The sequence below is a fragment of the Microcaecilia unicolor genome, chromosome 5 (assembly GCF_901765095.1).
Source record: "Microcaecilia unicolor chromosome 5, aMicUni1.1, whole genome shotgun sequence".
Taxonomy (NCBI): Eukaryota; Metazoa; Chordata; class Amphibia; order Gymnophiona; family Siphonopidae; genus Microcaecilia; species Microcaecilia unicolor.
Genome location: NC_044035.1, coordinates 167,131,120 through 167,154,297, shown reverse-complemented (window position 1 = coordinate 167,154,297; position 23,178 = coordinate 167,131,120). Strand labels below are relative to the sequence as shown.

The following is a 23,178-nucleotide window of genomic DNA, read 5'->3' as shown; positions in this document are numbered from 1 at the left end:
GGGGGAATGGGAGGTGGAGTAAGTAAAACCAATGATGGGGTCGTTATCTAATTCAGAACAGAACTGGGAGTGGAGGTTGGTAAGATTAGGTTGGGACATTAGGATAGACTTGTTTAAAGAGATGAGCTTTCAGCATTTTTCTAAAGGGCAAGTAGTCGTTAATTAATCGGATTGGTCTGGGTAGACCATTCCAAATCTGACTGCCCAAAAAGGAGAAACTGGATGCGTAGTAGGTCTTGTATTTAATTCCTCTACAATTGGGAAGGTGTAGGTTGAGATAAGTTCGTGAAGAAACAGATCTATTTCTGGCAGGGAGGTCGATCAAACGGTAACTAAGACTGGAAAGGCCAAACTTAGTGGTAGTGCATAGGATCAGGGATGCTGCATAGGCAGCATTTACAGATCCTAGGTGGCGAGAAATATCAGACACTGTGCAAAAGAGATGTCAAATAACAATTAGAAGGAAAACAAAAGAAGTCATAGCTAGTGGCGTTCCTAGGCTGGCTGACACCCGGGGCAGATCACCGATGTGTCCCCCCCCCCGGGTGCAGAGCGGCCCCCCCAGGCAAAATTGCAACCCCCCCCCCCCCGGCAAAATTACACCCCCCCCCCCGGGTGCATTTTTACCTGCTGGGGGGGTGCCGCGCGCTTGTCGGCTCCGAGTCCACTCGCTCCCTGCTGTTCCCTCTGCTCCGAAACAGGAATAACCTGTTCTGCGCAGAGGGAGCAGCAGGGAGGGAACGAGCGGACTCGGCCAACAGGCGCGTGGCACCCCACCCCCCCCCCAGCGGCGTGCACCCGGGGCGGATCGCCCCCACCGCCCCCCCCTTGGTACGCCACTGGTCATAGCTAGTTTCCCTTGACTAAGCACTGGCTGAACTGGGTGGAGGATATAAAACAAAGGAAAAAAGAAACCCAAGTAGCTGCATGAGACAGAGTGGAGGAGTGGCCTAGTGATTAGAGCACTGGTCTTGCAATCCAAAGGTGGGCGGTTCAAATCCCACTGCTGTTCCTTGTGATCTTGGGGAAGTCACTTAAGCCTCCATTGCTTCAGGTACAAACTTAGATTGTGAGCCCTCCTGGGACAGAGAAATATCCAGAGTACCTGAATGTAACTCACCTTGAGCTACTACTGAAAAAGGTGTGAGCAAAATCTAAATAAATAAATAAGGGGATGGATATGAGCAATTTAGCTGAAATAGACAGCAGAGTTAGGGAAGCTTCTCCTTTTGCTCAGGAGCAGAATGCCTGATTGGAAGTTGCACAGTAACAGGTCAAGTCCTTACGCCATCCCTGTGGTTTCAGTTCTATTCCTGCATCAGGACTTCATCTTGCCAGGTCAATTCACAGCCTCTGGGAAGGGATTGGGGAAGGGAGTTTGTTTTGCTCATTGTGTGGGGGTGAGACCTAGATGATCAGAGTAAGGGCTCATGGCTAGAAATATTTTGAAGGGAGCCAGGTTGCATGGCCGTTGGTCCAAATAGGTCACTACAGTGACCTAATTTTGTAAGTTTAGGGTAAGGGCAGTATAAAACAAAGGGAAAATCCCCAGGTAATATGACACTACTAGTAAAAAAGCCCCGTTTCTGATGCAAATGAAACGGGGGCTAGCAAGGTTTTCTTCTGTGTGCATGTGGGAGTGTGTGTGTCCCTGCCCTCTGGCCTCTCTCCCCTCCCCCTCTGAGTCCTTCACTGTTACAGAGTCAGCGATTTGATTTCGTGCTCTGCTGTTTTCCTTCAGTGACTGACTGTGTTACAGAGAGAGCGGGGCAGACACTCATAGGGAAACCGGATATCTCGCCCCCTTCACACTTCCGGCTGGAGGCTTCATAGAACGTTGGTGTTGCCTTTTATATAGAGAGATATCCCAGCTAAGCTCCAACCTAGCCAGTGAGAAAAAAAGCAGCAGGATGGAAGTGCCAGCTCACATGAGAAATTTGTTAAACTCCAAAGATCCTTCATTCACTTCCATGTTCACACATCTAATAAGCAAATACATTATCTTCCTTTTAACTTCTGAAGTGGGTATGTAAGCAGGGTTAGGGCCTCTCAAGGATCATCACTATCTGTACCCTTGTCAAAATACCTGCCAGCGTGTCTTCTCAGGAGTAGCCCCCATGCTCTGGAATGTACTCCCAGAAGGGCTACGTACAACTCGAGACTATCTCTACTTCAGGCAGCAGTTGAATGTCTGGCTCTTCTCCCAAGCCTTTAATACATAAGGTGACTGACCATACACTCATTCTTCACCTGGACTAGCTTGCTACACAAACTAACTTAGATCAGTTCATTTCTTGCTAAACTGTTACAAAGAACTTCCCTTGATTTTAGCCAAATATCTATTCATCCCAACTGACTCTGTACCATGCATCTTGTCCCCATCATATATCTGCACTTGGTCCCTCAGCTATATGGTCAGCTGTATTGTAGAAAATCATTAGCGTCATATCTATATTAGTTGAATGATCTAATACAAGCTCATTAGGTGCACCATTAGTATTATGCTAACATTGCATTACATCTCTGGTATTTGAATTTCAGTGCTGTTAAATGCGGAGGAAGTGACATAGTAACATAGTAGATGACGGCAGAAAAAGACCTGCATGGTCCATCCAGTCTGCCCAAGACAAACTCATATGTGTATACCTTACCTTGAATTTGTACCTGTCCTTTTCAGGGCACAGACCATATAAGTCTGCCCAGCAGTATTTCCCGCCTCCCAACCACCAGTCCCGCCTCCCATCAACGGCTCTGGTACAGACCGTACAAGTCTGCCCTCCCCTATCCTCTCCTCCCAATCACCACCCCCTCTTCCCCCCACCTGCTCCGCCACCCAATTTCAGCTAAGCTTCTGAGGATCCATTCCTTCTGCACAGGATTCCTCTATGCATATCCCACGCATGTTTGAACTCCGTTACCGTTTTCATCTCCACCACCTCCCGCGGGAGGGCATTCCAAGCATCCACCACCCTCTCCGTGAAAAAATACTTCCTGACATCTTTCCTGAGTCTGCCCCCCTTCAATCTCATTTCATGTCCTCTCGTTCTACCGCCTTCCCATCTCTGGAAAAGATTTGTTTGCGGATTAATACCTTTCAAATATTTGAACGTCTGTATTATATCACCCCTGTTCCTCCTTTCCTCCAGGGTGTACATGTTCAGGTCAGTAAGCCTCTCTTCATACGTCTTGGAACGTAAATCCCATACCATCCTCGTAGCTTTTCTTTGCACCGCTTCCATTTTTTTAACATCCTTCGCAAGGTACGGCCTCCAAAACTAAACACAATACTCCAGGTGGGGCCTCACCAACGTCTTATACAGGGGCATTAAAACCTCCTTTCTTCTGCTGGTCACTCCTCTCTCTATACAGCCTAGCAATCTTCTAGCTACGGCCACTGCCTTGTCGCACTGTTTCGTCGCCTTCAGGTCCTCAGATACTATCACCCCAAGATCCCTCTCCCCGTCCGTGCCTATCAGACTCTCCCCGCCTAACACATACGTCTCCCTTGGATTTCTACTCCCTAAGTGCATCACTTTGCATTTCTTCGCATTGAATTTTAATTGCCAAACGTTAGACCATTCTTCTAGCTTCTTCAGATCTTTTTTCATGTTTTCCACTCCCTCCGGGGTGTCCACTCTGTTGGAAATCTTGGTGTCATCCGCAAAAAGGCAAACTTTACCTTGTAACCCTTCGGCAATGTCACTCACAAATATATTGAACAGAATCGGCCCCAGCACCGATCCCTGAGGCACTCCACTACTCACCTTTCCCTCCTCCGAGCGAACTCCATTCACCACCACCCTCTGGCGTCTATCCGTCAACCAGTTCCTAATCCAGTTCACCACTTCGGGTCCTATCTTCAGGCCGTCTAGTTTATTCAAGAGCCTCCTGTGGGGAACCGTGTCAAAAGCCTTGCTGAAATCTAAGTAGATGACGTCCATAGCACGTCCTTGATTTAATTCTCCTGTCACCCAGTCAAAGAATTCAATGAGATTCGTTTGGCACGATTTCCCTTTGGTGAAACCATGTTGTCTCGGATCTTGCAACTTATTGGCTTCCAGGAAATTCACTATCCTTTCCTTCAGCATCGCTTCCATTACTTTTCCAATAACCGAAGTGAGGCTTACCGGCCTGTAGTTTCCAGCTTCTTCCCTATCACCACTTTTGTGAAGAGGGACCACCTCCGCCGTTCTCCAATCCCTCGGAACCTCTCCCGTCTCCAAGGATTTATTAAACAAGTCTTTAAGAGGACCCGCCAGAACCTCTCTGAGCTCCCTCAGTATTCTGGGGTGGATCCCATCCGGCCCCATGGCTTTGTCCACCTTTAGCTTTCCAAGTTGTTGACGTCACACTCGGTGATGGCTGCTTGAAGACAAAGCTCCGTCGGGGCTGTGGTGAATAAAAGCTATTCCTCAGATTCTGTGAATGTTTTCAGCTGGTTCTTGCCTTGTGATGTCCTCAAGCAAAAAATTGGAGATTCCACTACGCAGGGGATCTTGGTGACTGTGTGAAAGAAGGCACGATGGCAAGCTCCAACAGTAAGCCTAACATGGCAGCGGACAGCACTGACTCGGAGGCTGAGGACGCTGATCTGTTCGGAGATGATGGCAAGGGCATATCGAAAAGAGAGGTCTAGACCTGGTTTAAGGAGCTCAAAAAAAGAAATGGGTGCCGTGAGACAAGACATACAAGCAACTTTGGTGGGCATTCACTTGGAAGTAGGAGAATTGGGGGCACGCATTGGCCATACGGAAGAAACGGTGTCGGCGCTGTCTGTGGATGTTACAGCAGTTAAAGAAGATTTGAAACATGAGACGGCTTCATTACAGGAGATGCGGGATCAGACTGAAGATTTTGACAATCGGTACCCATCGCTGCAACCTTCGGTTTAAAGGGATTCCAGAGTCAGATGCATTTAAAGATAGTAAGGCAGTGGTGATGGGAGATCTCGAAGGCCTTGCTGTAGGGAGATCCGGAACTGTCCACTTGGGACTTTCGGGTGGTGTGGGCTCACAGGGGCCAGGGTCAACCAAGGGATGGTCTCCCATGTGATACTGTGGCCTGATTCACAGATTTTGTTACCAAAGAGAAAATTCTGTGAAAAGCCTACCAACAGAGAGAGGTGGACTGGAAAGAGCTTAAGATCAGATTTTTCAAGATTTGGTGTGATCTACTTTGCAGAAGCGACGCTCTTTCCAGGAAGTGACTTTATATCTCTGTACTGGTGGATATAAATATTGGTGGATGTTTCCTTTTTCTTTATTGATCACTGTCAATGGTAAATCCCGCAAAGTGAAAACAACTACGGAAGCATGGGTAGCATTGCGGGACTTGTGGAGCACCAATTTCCCACCTTTACCAGCATCTTCAAGGTCTCGTGATGCGGAGATAGCCCAGGAACCCAGGCATGATTCAGCATGGCAACAGATGGTGCACACCCACAAAAAAGGGCAGAAATTAGCCAGCTGAAGTTTGGCATCTTTGTGATTTAATGACTATTTTGCTTACTGCATATCACACAGTCATCAGTTTATTTGCAAACAGGATTGTTAAGATGTTGTTAAAAGTTTTGAATGTTGTGTTTATTTGGGTTGCTGGGTCGGAGGCGGGGGGAAGAGTGGATATTGATGGTTATGAGGGGTTCGGGATCAGGTTGGGGGCAGGTGGTGAGTCTGAGGGGCTATCTTACAGAATTGGGGATAGTAGATGGGAATCCACAAAACTCCTGTCATATTACTTTCTCAAAGGAGTTGCTGATGGGGGAGGGATGGTTATCAGCCTGATAGGTTGGGGATGGGTCAGGGTTGGGGGGAGGGGAGGGGAGAGAGGGTAAGAGGACTCGTGGGGGAATGTGAGTGGGGGAGGGGAGGACAAGGGGAACTTATTCTGTGCTCCATTTTGTCACATTTGTGACCGTTTCCTTGTCTGTGCTCACCTCATCCTCTGGTGGCCAGACCTGGTGGCTGCAATGGACTGTCTGTTTACTGTCACCCGTTCCAGACTTCAGCCCAGATCTTCCGGGCTGCCAGAATTGCTTTCCTTGTTTGTACCTGAACAGCACCCGCAGTTGCCTTGTGATTGCTGCAGCTGAGCTTTAGCAGCTGATGGGCTTTATTAATCACCTAGAAACTTCTGTTTGCCTTTGCATCATCTAAGGTCCCTGGTATGTGGGTGTGCTCTGTGCACTTCTGCCTAGTTCAGTTTTATTCTGAGTTCTTGCCTGGTTCTTGTTTGTTTGTGTGTAGTTAGCTTTGGTTTTATTGTTTAGTTCCTAGTCTTGTGTCTGTGTCTTTATTAGTGGCTGCTTGGCAGCTTTTAGTCATGACTCCCTCCTGTCTGTGTTTCTGTCTTAGTGGCTGCCTGGCAGCTTGTAGTCTGGACTCTGTTGTGTGTTTACTGCTGGTATCCAGTTCCTGCCCAGTCCGGTAAGTCCTGTCGGCCGCCTGCACCCAGGGGCTCAACTCCTGGGGAAGGGTGGTCAAGTGCAGGTGAAGCCTTGCTCCAGTCCTGTGTTCCAGTCCAAGTGTTCTTATCCAGTGTGTTCATGTTTTGCTTATCCCTGTCTGCAGTCCCTGCTTTGTGTGTGTGTTAGCCCAGTGCTGGTTGGGGTGGTTTTGCCAGTCACTGCCACTCCTTGGCAGCGGCCCAAGGGCTCACAAACCTAGTTGCTGCTTTGAGACCTGACACATTTTTTTAAAGTAACAACCGGTCACAGATAATAGTAGGTTACATAAGTATTGCCATACTGGGACAGACCAATGGTCCATCAAGCCTAGCATCCTGTTTCCAACAATGGCCAATCCAGGTCACAAATACCTGGCAAGATCCCGAAAAAGTTCAATACATTTTATGCTGCTAATCTCAGAAATAAGCAGTGGATTTTCTCCAAGTCAATTTAATAATGGTCTATGGACATTTCCTTTAGGAAGCTGTCCACACTGTTTTAAAACCCTGCTAAGCTAACTACCTTTACCACATTCTCTGGAACGAATTCCAGAGTTTAATTACACGTTGAGTGAAGAAATGTTTTCTCAGATTTGTATTAAATTTACTACTTTGCAGCTTCATCGCATGCCCCCTAGTTCTAGTATTTTTGGAAAGAGTAAACAAACGATTCACGTCCACCTGTTCCACTCCACTAATTATTTTATATACCTCTATCATATCTCCCCTCAGCCATCTTTTCTACAAGCTGAAGAGCCCTAGATGCTTCAGCCTTTCCTCATTGGGAAGTCATCCCATTCCCTTTATCATTTTCATCGTCCTTCTCTGTACCTTTTCTAATTCCACTATATCTTTTTTGAGATGTGCTGACCAGAGTTGAACACAATATTCGAGATGCGGTCGCACAATGGACTGATACAAAAGAATTATAATGTCCTCATTTTTGTTTTCCATTCCTTTCCTAATAATACCTAACATTTTATTTGTGCACAAGAATATTACCAAGGTTCTGTTTACGCAAAAGCATGGCCTCAGATCAAAAATGGATCCCTGGCAGGAAAAGCAGGCTCTTGGGTCTCATAGTGCAGGTCCAAAAATTTCTGCAAAAGCACAGTCTCAGATCAAACATGGTTCCCTGGCAGGAAAGCAAGGTCTTAGTGCAAAACATTTTTAATGATCACTTTATTTAGAACTTCCTTTCTGCAAAAGTTTCTGCTCTATAGACAAAACAACATTTTTTTCCTCTTTTGACTGGCCAAAAATTGCTTCTATTCTATAAAAGCAAGGTATCAGCTCAAAACTTTTTCAAGGTTCTCTCACTGCACAAGCGGGGTCCCAGATCCAAAAGTTATGGTTCCCTTGCATAGAACTATGGTCTAAAAAAATAAAATAAAATTAATGCATGAAAGCATGATCTCAAATTAAAAAAACAGTTCCCTCGCTGCAAAAGCGGGGTCCCAGATCCATAAAATTCATGCATAGAAGCATGGGCTCAAATCACAAACAGGAAGAGAAGCCACACGCTTCTTAACTTGGATGAGTAGTGCTTGAAGGAATATCAGCTGCAAAGCATGGTTCCCTTGCAGAGAAGAACCATCTCAACTCAAACATAGCTGAAAGGTAGCTTTCTCGCAGCATGTGCTGGAAAACAGGAAGAAAAGCTGCGTGCTTCGTAATGGCAATACGATGATGTCACTAGGGGAGGCATCTGTCGGATATGCCAAATGGTCAGATTAGCAAAGACCAGATAATCAAGACTGTAAAGTACTTTGAGGCTGCTGCTAGAGGTCTCAGCAGCCATTTTACAATAGCTGCCGCCGCGATAGGCAAGAGCAAGTGGGCAACGCTTCTGCCCACAGAACCCCACTGGACCACCAAGTATTCATGGGTACACTCGGGGGGGGGGGGGTCTACAGGGGTGGTGAGAAGGGCCTTGGGTTAACTTAAAATACATGTGTGGTGGGAGAGGGGGGATCGGGATAGTAACATAGTAACATAGTAGATGACGGCAGAAAAAGACCTGCACGGTCCATTCAGTCTGCCCAACAAGATAAACTCATATGTGCTACTCTTGTATATACCTTACCTTGATTTGTATCTGCCATTTTCATGGCACAGACCATAGAAGCCTTGCCCAGCACTAGCCCCACCTCCCAAACACCAGCCCCGCCTCCCAATCTCAGCTAAGCTTCTGAGGATCCATTCCTTCTGAACAGGATTCCTTTATGTTTATCCCACGCATGCTTGAATTCCGCTACCGTTTTCATCTCCACCACCTCCCGCGGGAGGGCATTCCAAGTATCTACCACTCTCTTCGTGAAAAAATACTTCATGATATTTTTCTTGAGTCTGCCCCCCCTTCAATCTCATATCATGTCCTCTAGTTCTACTGCCTTCCCATCTATGGAAAAGGTTCATTTGCGGATTGATACCTTTCAAATATTTGAACGTCTGTATCATATCACCCCTGTTTCTCCTTTCCTCCAGGGTATACATGTTCAGGTCAGCAAGTCTCTCCTCATACGTCTTGTAACGCAAATCCCATACCATTCTCGTAGCTTTTCTTTGCACTGCTTCAATTCTTTTTACATCCTTAGCAAGGTATGGCCTCCAAAACTGAACACAATACTCCAGGTGGGGCCTCACCAACTACTTATACAGGGGCATTAAAACCTCTTTTCTTTTGCTGGTCACACCTCTCTCTATACAGCCTAGCAACCTTCTCGCTACGGCCACTGCCTTGTCACACTGGACACTAGCCAATATTCAGACTGGTGCTTGGTTAGCTTAGCCTTTTTACTATTGTAACTTCAGTGGCGTACCAAGGGGGGGGCTGTGGGGGCGGTCCGCCCCGGGTGCAAATCAGCAGGGGATGCACTGCTCGCGTTGCTCCAGTCCCTCCATTTGGGCCGTCGACCCTGCCTCCCTTCTGGCTGGTTCCGCGCGGCGCACCCTTCTTCTGCTCCACCCCTGCCAAATTGCTGCCGCTATTGCCTCTCCATCTCCTCTGGCCGGACGGTCCCGCGCCTTCCTCCAGCAGCCTCTAGCCCTGTGTGTTAACACCGCCACTGCTGCTGCTTCGTTCTCACCCAGCAGACTAGCAGCGGTAGCGTAGCGGTACAAAAAGCAGGAAGATTGCAGGGTTTGGGTTTAAACTACCCGTGGCTGCCGATCCCGCCCCTTTGACGTCATTCCAGTTCTGGAGCACAGTCGGCAGCCACGAGTAGGTAAGGCCCCGCGATCTTGGTTTATTATTTTTTTTCTAATAGTTTGAAGCGGGAGGAGCAGCATCAGCATCGGGGGGGGGGGGGGTGAATGGATACGTAAAAAGGATAGAGAGGGCAGACAAGGAAGAGGGGAGAGGGCAGACTGTGACAGTGGATTGAAGAAAGGCAGAGATAGAGAGGGCAGATGGTGGATGGAACATGGGGCAGAGAGAGGGGGAGAGAGGGAAGCGGGCAGACCCTGGATGGAAGGGAGAGAAAGGGCAGATGGTGGATGAAAGGAGCAGAGAGAGAAAGAGAGGTAGAGAGGAAAGACCCTGGATGGAACGGACAGAAAGGACAGATGGTGGATAGATGGGGGGTGGGGGAGGACATATCCTGGATGTAAGGGAGAAAGAGGGAGAGCAGATCCTGGATGGATGGGAGAGAAAGGGCCCATGGTAGATGGAAGGGGCAGAGAGAGAAAGGGCACATTCTGGGTGGAAGGGATAGGAAGGGCAGATGGAAGGGGCAGAAACAGAGAGAGGAGGGATCCTGGATGGAAGGGAGAGGGTGGGATGGCAGACCATGGATGGATGAGAGAGAGAAAGGGCAGATAGTGGATGGATTGGGCAGAGAGAGAAAGGGCAGACCCTGGATGGAAGACAGAGAAATGGCAGAGGATGGAAGGGCAGAGACAAAGTGGGCAGATCCAGGATGGAAGCAAGAGAGAGGGCATACAATGGTTGGAAGGTGGGGAGAGAGGACAGACAGGGGTATACGGTGGATGGAATGGGCAGTGACAGAGAGAGCACACACTGGATAGAAGGGAAAGAGGGGGCAGACACTGGATGGAAGGGAAAGAGGGCAGATGCTGGATGGAGGGGCAGAAAGAGAGAAGCCAGACACTGGATTACAGGGGTGGGGAGAGAGAGAAGGCAGACACTGGATGGAAGGGGTAGATGGTGGATGGAAGGGAGAGAGTGAAGAGAAGATGAGGAAAGCAGAAACCAGTGACAGCAAAGGTAAATAAAAGATTTTTTTATTTTTTTTTTCTGCTTTAGGTTAAAATACTATTGTAGCTGTGTTAATACATGTTTATAAATAGAAAATGGAAATAAAGGTAATTTTTATTAGACTAATTTTAATACATTTTGACTAACGTTCAGAGACCAAAACCCCCTTCCTCAGGTCAGGACAGGATACTGTAATAGCAGTATACTGTATTGACCTGAGGAAGGAGGTTTTAGCCTCTGAATGCTAAATGTATTAGTCCAATAAAATGGTATTGTCTTGTTTTCCTTATTTGTTTTATTTCTATTTGTTAATTTGTAAAGTGGGGATTGGTATTTGCTAGTTTTTGCAATTTTACATCTGCTATCTTTATATTTTGCACATTACTAGGGACACACATCACTATCACTGTTTCTGTGGTGTTGCATTGTATGCAGACTCTGCCTTCTTGGGGTTCAGTTTAATTTTTGTCTAAATATTTATATTGTTAGTTTATATTTTATTTAAAATTTGCTATACTGCTAATGCTCACTAGCAGGTCTTAGCGTTCACAATGATTAAAAACCAGTTTGTGGTTACTTATTCTATAGTGGATTAGGGCCTATCTGTGTCTGTGAAAAAGACATGGTTTTCTGTTGGCATTGACTATGCAGGATCGATGATCTGTACTATTCTGGCTGGTTTAGTTTTACAATAGATGGTTGATGTTCTACTGCTCACTGCAATGTTTAAGATGCTGCCTTTTCCTGGGTACACTCTTGTGTGACTCGTAGAAGTTACTGCTTAAGATATGGTAGAATTGCAATGTAGGTCCTGAATGACATTTGTTGTGTTTTGTATTCTCAGTATGTATAATACTGGATTTTGGAGGGGGTGTTAAAAAATAATCGGCCCCGGGTGTCAAATACCCCAGGTACGCCACTGTGTAACTTTAGTTGCTTACCTAACTGGTTAGCTGTCTGAATATGGCCACTAATTGATTAGGTCCCAGCTCCTCCTGTGCTCCAACCCAAGTTCCACCCAGAGACTCCTCCGGCACTAACCAGAAAGTGCAGGGGCGGTCTGTGATGATACTCAGTGGCACTTGTCCAGTTAAATGCCATTGAATATCGGCACTTAGGCGGTCAGAAGCAATTTAACCATGCAGGAGCCTCTCCTGTCCAGTTAAATTGCTTTGAATATTGGACTCTATAGATCTTCGTATTCAGTAGTTTTCAACCTTCTCCAACACCTTTCAGTATTCCTTAATTAGGACTCACTACATGAAAACCCAGGTCAGAGATACAGTTATCAGTTTGGTGAAGTTTGGACTTTTACACCAGCCAACTGGTTTCCATTCACTCCTGATGAAACCCCTTTGGTGAAATATGGCCACGTTGGGCATGTATATAAAACCTGAGAGCTGAAGTAGTGAATAAAGTCTACAATTTTACACAGTCTGCTCATTTTCTTGCTAACCATATTGAATCTTGCAAACCATTTGCCTTGTTGTCTCTTTGGCCCACACATTTCTGCCACCTTTCCACATCTTATACCCTCCCCAACTTCCCCACGATAAAATTCCTCAACTGATCCTAAAGCATATCCCTCCAATCCCCCTCGGAACAGCAAAGGCCATAGGTCTCTCCTCCTACACAAAGCCTCACCCACATGTGGCTATCATAAAACCCATCTCCACCTTCCCCCCCCACCAGCCTTACCTAGAGAGGTGATCATTGGTGGTACAGGCGTCAGAGCAGGAGTGATCCCCCTCTGCTCATATATGTTCTGCTCTGGCTCACAAAATGGCCACTATGACACCTAGCTGTAGTCTCGCTGTACTACCATTAAGCCTTCCATATAAGGAGATGGCAGTAAGTGCAGCCATGCTATCTGTAGTCAGGACAGCTAGTACTCAGTATCGACCCTTGCACTAGCTGTCATGGATAACCACACCTCTGCTCCATCCCTGTCATGCCAGCTACCTACATTCAGCAGCTAGCACAGGTTTTTGCCAAACTGGCCATTTTAACATGTGTTAGAGGTTAGCATGGGTGCGTGCTAACCTTTAATGCATGGTAGAATTCATGCTGGCTGCATAACTTTGTTCAATAAACATGCCCCTTAATTGCTTTTAAAGTAGATACTCCCAGGAACCTGTTTGAGAAAGGAGAGTAAACTATGCAAATATTATCATCATCATCATATGGGTAGTGCATAATAGATATACACAGTGGTGTACAAAGATAAACCCTGCTCATGTGAGGTTACAAACTAATCAAGACAGACACATAGATAAAATCAATCAGGAGGTTCAGAGTTAAAGTTGAGGCCAAAATTAGGCAGAATTAAACAAGGTGGGTGATAGGCAGGTATAACTGAAGATGAGGCAACTTCAGTTGATATATACTGCCTACCTGCCCCCCAAGCCTACCTGAAATTCCTGGTGGTCCAGTAGGGGAGCTGGGTAAGGAATGAAGCCCACTCACTCCTGCACTTAGCAGCTGCAACTCAGCTGCACAGTACTACCAAAGTATCACAACGCACCACGAAAAGTCACAGCAGCTGTTTTGGAGTTGTAGCTGCTAGGGGCTTTGCTCATGCCATTGCCCCTGCTGGACTACCAGTGACTTCGGGTAGGCCTGGGGGGCCTATCCTGTATGGTGGTGAGGGGAGTGAATGGGATCGACTCAATGTGGGAGGGTGAGAGGGGAGATATGGGGGTTAGAGGCAGATCGGAAGGAGGAAAGTTACTTAAAGGGGGTGGGAGGAGGAGTGGAGGGGCTGAGGAGCACTTTCACCCTTATGGGGTCCTGGTCGATATTCACCAGGGCCTGCATAACTGTCTTACGCAGGCCCCGACTGAATATCAGCCAGGATCCACATAAGCTCTAGTGTCCAGGAAGGATAACCACAATTAGCCCCCCGGTGCCTGGACATGGCCCAGCACAGAATATCTGGGGCTAATTTAGCCAGCTGCAGTCAGCATTTAAAAAAATGCTGACCACCACCGGCTGAATATGTCAGATAATTTAGATCTTACATTGTGAGGAAGAAGTAAGATATTTATGCTTGTTTATTTAAAATTTGATCACATTGTAAGTGAATCTGTATTATATGGGGGTCTACATAATATATAACAACAACAACAACCCAGGTCAATTCCATGACAGCATCAAAAGCAATCCGTCATATTGATCCATGTTTACATGGAGTCCACTACACTTTTATTGAATTTTCAAACATACTCATTTAATTTCTCTCCTGGGACAAAATGATAGTACTTTTGTAAGCAATGATGTGGCTTAGTCTTACCCCGGTTGTGTTTATGAAAAGCAAGGCTTACCCTGCAAACCCTCCTTTAAAGTAAAATCATAGCAAGAATCCTACTTACAATGAGCGCAAACAAAATGAGACAGAAACTTGAGATCTGAGAAAACCAGAACGCAGCTCCTAGTCACTACCTGCACGCACATGCCCCACTCCGGCAGAATGTGTACCCTCGTCTCCAGGGCAACCACTTCCCCCAAAGCAAGACGTAACTAAGTCTAACGTCAGTTCCTACTTCCCACCAAGGGCTTCTGGGAGCCGCAGTCTTTCCCTGCTCACCACCAGGACGGCTATGGTAAGGTTGCAGACCTAGAAAGAAAAAAACTATTTAAATACAAACATTAGAAGCACATTCTGTGATCCATCAACCTCCAGGTGGCAGACAGATCACCGAAGGCAGATGCAATGCTGATAGATGGAATGATGAGAATAAAATAATTTGTGGCGTTAGGCGCAAAACCGGATTAAGGCATAGGCATTGGCAAGGCAAAGTAGGCACGTGCTGAGCCGAAAAATTTAGGAGTGTCCTCAGATAGGCCCCGCAGAGGAGCTGTGATTGCTAAATCTCTGGATTTGTTCAGATTTGCATAACAACTGTCTCATAACCAGAAGGATAGCTAAAAACTGTCTGGATATTTTTCACAGTTTAGCCCTCTATATAGCTCTCCACTGCTCTGCTCTTCCAGTGCAGACTACTGATATAGCATGGAGCCAAAGGGGAAGGTTGAATTGAGATTAGATACTAGGAAGGAGGGGCTGAGTTGCAAGGGCTGAGGGAGGGAGGAAGGAAGGAAGGAAATGAGCTGTTCTTGGGGCTTGCTTTGGTGAAACTATCGAATGGCTTAGGGGAGGGGGAGTTGTCAAGGGTTGAATGTAACAAGAATGGAGGGGTCTGTTGTAGGCTGAGAAAAAAAAAACTGGCTGTAAATGCAAGAACTGCATAATGGTGAGTAAAGCTGGTTAGGAGAGGGCAGTGACTATCCCCGAGCAGCTTATAAGGGATAGAGAGCAGTGTTTCATATAGAGATTCCCTTTGAAAGAGTGAGCTGGAGTGGAGAAGTGCACAACAAATCTACTTGTGCACAGCATATACTAAGTGAAAGGAAAATTTCAGTCCAGGGAATTTACCCAGCTAATTATTGTTACCTGGGCAGATTCATCTGAAAACTGGCCTAATATTTCCTCAGCCTCTATCCTTACAGAAGCACCAAACAAAGCTAAATATTTATTTTATTTTGCTGCTTCTGTTTGTGAACTTTTTTCTCCCCATGTAAAACATTGTAGATTTATACCTCAGACAAAACACTGCAATTTTATAACTGGGCACATGCAGTTATGTGCATATAGTGCTGACATATATGTGCACAAATGCACTATTATATAAGGCAGCATTTAAGTGCCTTACAGGCCCTTTTACTAGAGGGCATTGGAATCTGATCTTAGCACAGCTTAACTTGGGACTTTCCTGCGCATTAAGTCCAGATTCAATGCTGTTTCATTTTTGTTTTGCAGGTCCTGCACTAATTTTTGCATTAGTGCACGGTACTTGCAAAATTTAGGAAGCGCTAACTACTCCCACATTAACTTAGAATTAACCACTTAGAGGGAGATTCTGTATATGGCACAAAAAAATTGGCACCGAAATCCCTGCTAAGTGTATTCTATAATCGGCACCATTGGGAATACTAACCATTTAGCTCTACTCTCCGTTTTCTATTTTATAACTAGATTTTAATCCACGGTACAACACTACCTCCTATCCCATGACTTTTCAATTTCCTCTGGAGTCTTTCATGAGGTGCTTTGTCAAACGCCTTTTGGCTCACCTTTATCCACATATTTGTTCTCCCCTTCAAAGAAATGTAGTAGATTGGTGAGGCAAGATTTCTCTTCACTAAATCTATGTTGGCTTTGTTTTATTAATATATACTCTTAATTTTTTTTATTTATAATAGTCTCTACCATTTTGCCCAGCACTGATGTCAGGCTCACTGGTCTATAATTTCCAGGATCACCTCTAGAACTCTCTTTTAAAAATCGGTGTTGCATTGGCCACCCTCCAATCTTCCAGTACCATGCTTGATTTTAAAGTTCCACAAGTTCATTTTTCTATTCTATTAGTACTCTGGGATGTATACCATCCGGTCCAGGCAATTTGCTACTCTTCAATTTTCAAATTGCCCCATTACATCTTCTAGGTTTACAGAGATTTGATTCTGTTTCTATGACTCACCTGCATTGAATACCATTTCTGGCATCGGTATCTCTCCCATGGGTTGACAACCTAGCAGGCTGGACTGAAGAGTTACAGCCCCAGATGTCCCCATACCCTCAAGAGGGATCCTTTACTCCCCAACAAATGAACACAGCACGGCTCTGTATCCAAGAGGGATACGGAGATCCCAACTGGGACTACCCCTATATGCAGACAGGGCTGCAGGTGTGGGAAAGATATGAAAGGCACTCTAAAACCCGTTGTTTCCCCTTAATTTTTACCAAACAAGATCCTGAGGATGCTAACGCTTCTCCAGTAGCAAAATATGTCACTTGGACATTTATGGATTTGCCGACAGTCATACAACAGTTACCCCCATTGATGAAAGATGCAAATGCGTGGGTAGCAGCATTCGAACGCGTTGTCGCTGAACAACGTGTTTGGGAGACGAAGGATCTTCTGGCCAAATTGCCTGGTGATGCAGATACTATGTTTGATCGAGCAGGTCTCGACCAAGTCACTTTATCTAATCCCGACCACGATGGTGTAGAAATCCCACCCGATCGCCCAGCTATTTGGGCTGTGTTACAAATGTTATTCCCGACCCAAAGGGACGTTTCTAGATTGTAACTATGAAATGGGATCCATCTAAAGAATCCATCAAGGTGTATGTGACACGTTTTATGGATTTGTGGAAATCTGATAGAGCTAGACCATTTAGATCCTAATATCACTCCTACCTTTTACCAGACGCTGTGGGAGACTTTGCACTCCCTGGTGATTTCCAAATTACAGAATGTTTTGGGCCTGGAACTAAAGCCCTGGTCAGAAATATCTATGCACATCTACCACTTTGCTAGATTGCATGAGAAAGAATGCAAAAAACCCCAAGAGGACCTGGTTAAGACCCAGCAGCGATTTTTCATTTTGCAGGTTGCCCAGTATGAGAGAAATGACAAAAACTCTGAAGTTCTAACTGAACCAAATTTAGTCTGTTATGCTGGTAGAAGGAGACCCATTTTACGAGGTTGTTCCAAAACTAACCAGCGCCCCAATAGAGTGAATAGTCCTAGCAGACGCCCACAGATTGACTGCTGGAACTGTGGTAATTGGGGACATTTTCAGAATGAATGTCGAGCCCCAAAGCAGGGTGCCCAATTTCAGCCTCATCCTGATAATGCCCATGGCAATCCTATACCACATCGCCCATTCCCTCAGTGGAACCCTTCCCAAAGACTTCAGCAGTTCTGAAATCAGGATGCGAACACTCATTGACTGTGTCATGTCCATGTACAAGCTACATGTGCTGAACCCATGGGTTCAGATGAGTGTTAATGGTGTATATGTACCCTTTCTGGTAGATACAGGCGCCACTCGGTCAGTCTTAAACACTTCCCCCATCTGTTGAATTATCCCAGTTTATTTGAACTCAAGGCTATGAAGGCCAGTCCCATTCAGTGCCCCTGACCGAGCCTATCTTGGTTAACTTGCATAACTCCACAATTATGACCTCCTTCTTATATGCCCCACAGTGTCCTGTCAGTCTTTGAGGAAGAGATTTGTTAGCTGATTTTCAAGTATCTATTTCTTTTGGTAAGTCATTTACAGACACGAATCCGCAGTTTACTTTCCTTGTTGACTCCGATCCTAGTACCATTTTCCCCACTGTCCCTTTTGATGTGTGGTCCTCTGAATTTGACCCTTATGGTTTTTTGTCACATCATACGCCACATAAAATTCAGTTATTGCCTAATGCCAACGGTCCAAAAATTGCTCCATATAATCTCTCTGCTGCAGCCAGGACTGGTATGCAGGAAGAAATTTAAAAACTGTTAAACCATGGCATTATTGAACACAGTTTGTCTCCTTATACACACCACTTTTTCCCATGCCTAAGCCAAATGGAAAGTGGCGAATTACCCATGATTTGAGAGCTCTGAACGAGCGTGTACAAACTGTTTATCCTTGTGTTGAAAATCCAGTCACTCTGTTGCAGCATCATAAACTGGATACTTTTCTGTGCTAGATTTATCTAATGCCTTTTTTTTTCGGTGCCACTTGATGTAGTCTCCCCCTTACCACGTGTGTGCGTCTAGCGAGGATGCAGGGGTTTCAAAGCCTGAATCGCCTTTGTTGAGCATCAGTTTGGAGTCCGGTCAGTGTCCCGGTTCTTCCTCCGGTGCGGCGTTTTTTCCCGCCATAAGCGCCCATCCCCCGCAGGAGCCTCTCCTGTCCAGTTAAATTGCTTTGAATATTGGACTCTATAGATCTTCGTATTCAGTAGTTTTCAACCTTCTCCAACACCTTTCAGTATTCCTTAATTAGGACTCACTACATGAAAACCCAGGTCAGAGATACAGTTATCAGTTTGGTGAAGTTTGGACTTTTACACCAGCCAACTGGTTTCCATTCACTCCTGATGAAACCCCTTTGGTGAAATATGGCCACGTTGGGCATGTATATAAAACCTGAGAGCTGAAGTAGTGAATAAAGTCTACAATTTTACACAGTCTGCTCATTTTCTTGCTAACCATATTGAATCTTGCAAACCATTTGCCTTGTTGTCTCTTTGGCCCACACATTTCTGCCACCTTTCCACATCTTATACCCTCCCCAACTTCCCCACGATAAAATTCCTCAACTGATCCTAAAGCATATCCCTCCAATCCCCCTCGGAACAGCAAAGGCCATAGGTCTCTCCTCCTACACAAAGCCTCACCCACATGTGGCTATCATAAAACCCATCTCCACCTTCCCCCCCCACCAGCCTTACCTAGAGAGGTGATCATTGGTGGTACAGGCGTCAGAGCAGGAGTGATCCCCCTCTGCTCATATATGTTCTGCTCTGGCTCACAAAATGGCCACTATGACACCTAGCTGTAGTCTCGCTGTACTACCATTAAGCCTTCCATATAAGGAGATGGCAGTAAGTGCAGCCATGCTATCTGTAGTCAGGACAGCTAGTACTCAGTATCGACCCTTGCACTAGCTGTCATGGATAACCACACCTCTGCTCCATCCCTGTCATGCCAGCTACCTACATTCAGCAGCTAGCACAGGTTTTTGCCAAACTGGCCATTTTAACATGTGTTAGAGGTTAGCATGGGTGCGTGCTAACCTTTAATGCATGGTAGAATTCATGCTGGCTGCATAACTTTGTTCAATAAACATGCCCCTTAATTGCTTTTAAAGTAGATACTCCCAGGAACCTGTTTGAGAAAGGAGAGTAAACTATGCAAATATTATCATCATCATCATATGGGTAGTGCATAATAGATATACACAGTGGTGTACAAAGATAAACCCTGCTCATGTGAGGTTACAAACTAATCAAGACAGACACATAGATAAAATCAATCAGGAGGTTCAGAGTTAAAGTTGAGGCCAAAATTAGGCAGAATTAAACAAGGTGGGTGATAGGCAGGTATAACTGAAGATGAGGCAACTTCAGTTGATATATACTGCCTACCTGCCCCCCAAGCCTACCTGAAATTCCTGGTGGTCCAGTAGGGGAGCTGGGTAAGGAATGAAGCCCACTCACTCCTGCACTTAGCAGCTGCAACTCAGCTGCACAGTACTACCAAGTATCACAACGCACCACGAAAAGTCACAGCAGCTGTTTTGGAGTTGTAGCTGCTAGGGGCTTTGCTCATGCCATTGCCCCTGCTGGACTACCAGTGACTTCGGGTAGGCCTGGGGGGCCTATCCTGTATGGTGGTGAGGGGAGTGAATGGGATCGACTCAATGTGGGAGGGTGAGAGGGGAGATATGGGGGTTAGAGGCAGATCGGAAGGAGGAAAGTTACTTAAAGGGGGTGGGAGGAGGAGTGGAGGGGCTGAGGAGCACTTTCACCCTTATGGGGTCCTGGTCGATATTCACCAGGGCCTGCATAACTGTCTTACGCAGGCCCCGACTGAATATCAGCCAGGATCCACATAAGCTCTAGTGTCCAGGAAGGATAACCACAATTAGCCCCCCGGTGCCTGGACATGGCCCAGCACAGAATATCTGGGGCTAATTTAGCCAGCTGCAGTCAGCATTTAAAAAAAATGCTGACCACCACCGGCTGAATATGTCAGATAATTTAGATCTTACATTGTGAGGAAGAAGTAAGATATTTATGCTTGTTTATTTAAAATTTGATCACATTGTAAGTGAATCTGTATTATATGGGGGTCTACATAATATATAACAACAACAACCCAGGTCAATTCCATGACAGCATCAAAAGCAATCCGTCATATTGATCCATGTTTACATGGAGTCCACTACACTTTTATTGAATTTTCAAACATACTCATTTAATTTCTCTCCTGGGACAAAATGATAGTACTTTTGTAAGCAATGATGTGGCTTAGTCTTACCCCGGTTGTGTTTATGAAAAGCAAGGCTTACCCTGCAAACCCTCCTTTAAAGTAAAATCATAGCAAGAATCCTACTTACAATGAGCGCAAACAAAATGAGACAGAAACTTGAGATCTGAGAAAACCAGAACGCAGCTCCTAGTCACTACCTGCATGCACATGCCCCACTCCGGCAGAATGTGTACCCTCGTCTCCAGGGCAACCACTTCCCCCAAAGCAAGACGTAACTAAGTCTAACGTCAGTTCCTACTTCCCACCAAGGGCTTCTGGGAGCCGCAGTCTTTCCCTGCTCACCACCAGGACGGCTATGGTAAGGTTGCAGACCTAGAAAGAAAAAAACTATTTAAATACAAACATTAGAAGCACATTCTGTGATCCATCAACCTCCAGGTGGCAGACAGATCACCGAAGGCAGATGCAATGCTGATAGATGGAATGATGAGAATAAAATAATTTGTGGCGTTAGGCGCAAAACCGGATTAAGGCATAGGCATTGGCAAGGCAAAGTAGGCACGTGCTGAGCCGAAAAATTTAGGAGTGTCCTCAGATAGGCCCCGCAGAGGAGCTGTGATTGCTAAATCTCTGGATTTGTTCAGATTTGCATAACAACTGTCTCATAACCAGAAGGATAGCTAAAAACTGTCTGGATATTTTTCACAGTTTAGCCCTCTATATAGCTCTCCACTGCTCTGCTCTTCCAGTGCAGACTACTGATATAGCATGGAGCCAAACGGGAAGGTTGAATTGAGATTAGATACTAGGAAGGAGGGGCTGAGTTGCAAGGGCTGAGGGAGGGAGGAAGGAAGGAAGGAAATGAGCTGTTCTTGGGGCTTGCTTTGGTGAAACTATCGAATGGCTTAGGGGAGGGGGAGTTGTCAAGGGTTGAATGTAACAAGAATGGAGGGGTCTGTTGTAGGCTGAGAAAAAAAAAACTGGCTGTAAATGCAAGAACTGCATAATGGTGAGTAAAGCTGGTTAGGAGAGGGCAGTGACTATCCCCGAGCAGCTTATAAGGGATAGAGAGCAGTGTTTCATATAGAGATTCCCTTTGAAAGAGTGAGCTGGAGTGGAGAAGTGCACAACAAATCTACTTGTGCACAGCATATACTAAGTGAAAGGAAAATTTCAGTCCAGGGAATTTACCCAGCTAATTATTGTTACCTGGGCAGATTCATCTGAAAACTGGCCTAATATTTCCTCAGCCTCTATCCTTACAGAAGCACCAAACAAAGCTAAATATTTATTTTATTTTGCTGCTTCTGTTTGTGAACTTTTTTCTCCCCATGTAAAACATTGTAGATTTATACCTCAGACAAAACACTGCAATTTTATAACTGGGCACATGCAGTTATGTGCATATAGTGCTGACATATATGTGCACAAATGCACTATTATATAAGGCAGCATTTAAGTGCCTTACAGGCCCTTTTACTAGAGGGCATTGGAATCTGATCTTAGCACAGCTTAACTTGGGACTTTCCTGCGCATTAAGTCCAGATTCAATGCTGTTTCATTTTTGTTTTGCAGGTCCTGCACTAATTTTTGCATTAGTGCACGGTACTTGCAAAATTTAGGAAGCGCTAACTACTCCCACATTAACTTAGAATTAACCACTTAGAGGGAGATTCTGTATATGGCACAAAAAAATTGGCACCGAAATCCCTGCTAAGTGTATTCTATAATCGGCACCATTGGGAATACTAACCATTTAGCTCTACTCTCCGTTTTCTATTTTATAACTAGATTTTAATCCACGGTACAACACTACCTCCTATCCCATGACTTTTCAATTTCCTCTGGAGTCTTTCATGAGGTGCTTTGTCAAACGCCTTTTGGCTCACCTTTATCCACATATTTGTTCTCCCCTTCAAAGAAATGTAGTAGATTGGTGAGGCAAGATTTCTCTTCACTAAATCTATGTTGGCTTTGTTTTATTAATATATACTCTTAATTTTTTTTATTTATAATAGTCTCTACCATTTTGCCCAGCACTGATGTCAGGCTCACTGGTCTATAATTTCCAGGATCACCTCTAGAACTCTCTTTTAAAATCGGTGTTGCATTGGCCACCCTCCAATCTTCCAGTACCATGCTTGATTTTAAAGTTCCACAAGTTCATTTTTCTATTCTATTAGTACTCTGGGATGTATACCATCCGGTCCAGGCAATTTGCTACTCTTCAATTTTCAAATTGCCCCATTACATCTTCTAGGTTTACAGAGATTTGATTCTGTTTCTATGACTCACCTGCATTGAATACCATTTCTGGCATCGGTATCTCTCCCATGGGTTGACAACCTAGCAGGCTGGACTGAAGAGTTACAGCCCCAGATGTCCCCATACCCTCAAGAGGGATCCTTTACTCCCCAACAAATGAACACAGCACGGCTCTGTATCCAAGAGGGATACGGAGATCCCAACTGGGACTACCCCTATATGCAGACAGGGCTGCAGGTGTGGGAAAGATATGAAAGGCACTCTAAAACCCGTTGTTTCCCCTTAATTTTTACCAAACAAGATCCTGAGGATGCTAACGCTTCTCCAGTAGCAAAATATGTCACTTGGACATTTATGGATTTGCCGACAGTCATACAACAGTTACCCCCATTGATGAAAGATGCAAATGCGT

The 23,178-nt window shown here is 45.4% G+C and overlaps 1 protein-coding gene across 3 annotated transcripts in view; it reads right to left on the bottom strand.

Annotated features, from left to right (window-relative positions):
* The window catches only part of DRC7 (dynein regulatory complex subunit 7), a 173,420-nt gene extending 159,275 nt beyond the window's left edge, over nucleotides 1-14,145 (bottom strand). For 2 of the 3 annotated variants that reach the window (XM_030203566.1, XM_030203565.1), the window contains exon 1: nucleotides 14,035-14,145. Coding sequence is in view for 1 of the 3 variants with exons in the window: in XM_030203564.1 (XP_030059424.1) it covers nucleotides 14,105-14,116 (12 nt within the window). In the remaining 2 variants the exon portion in view is untranslated. The remainder of the gene's footprint in view (nucleotides 1-14,034) is intronic. The other variant, XM_030203564.1, reaches the window with a different exon arrangement.
* Between the last annotated feature and the right edge of the window lie 9,033 nt (nucleotides 14,146-23,178).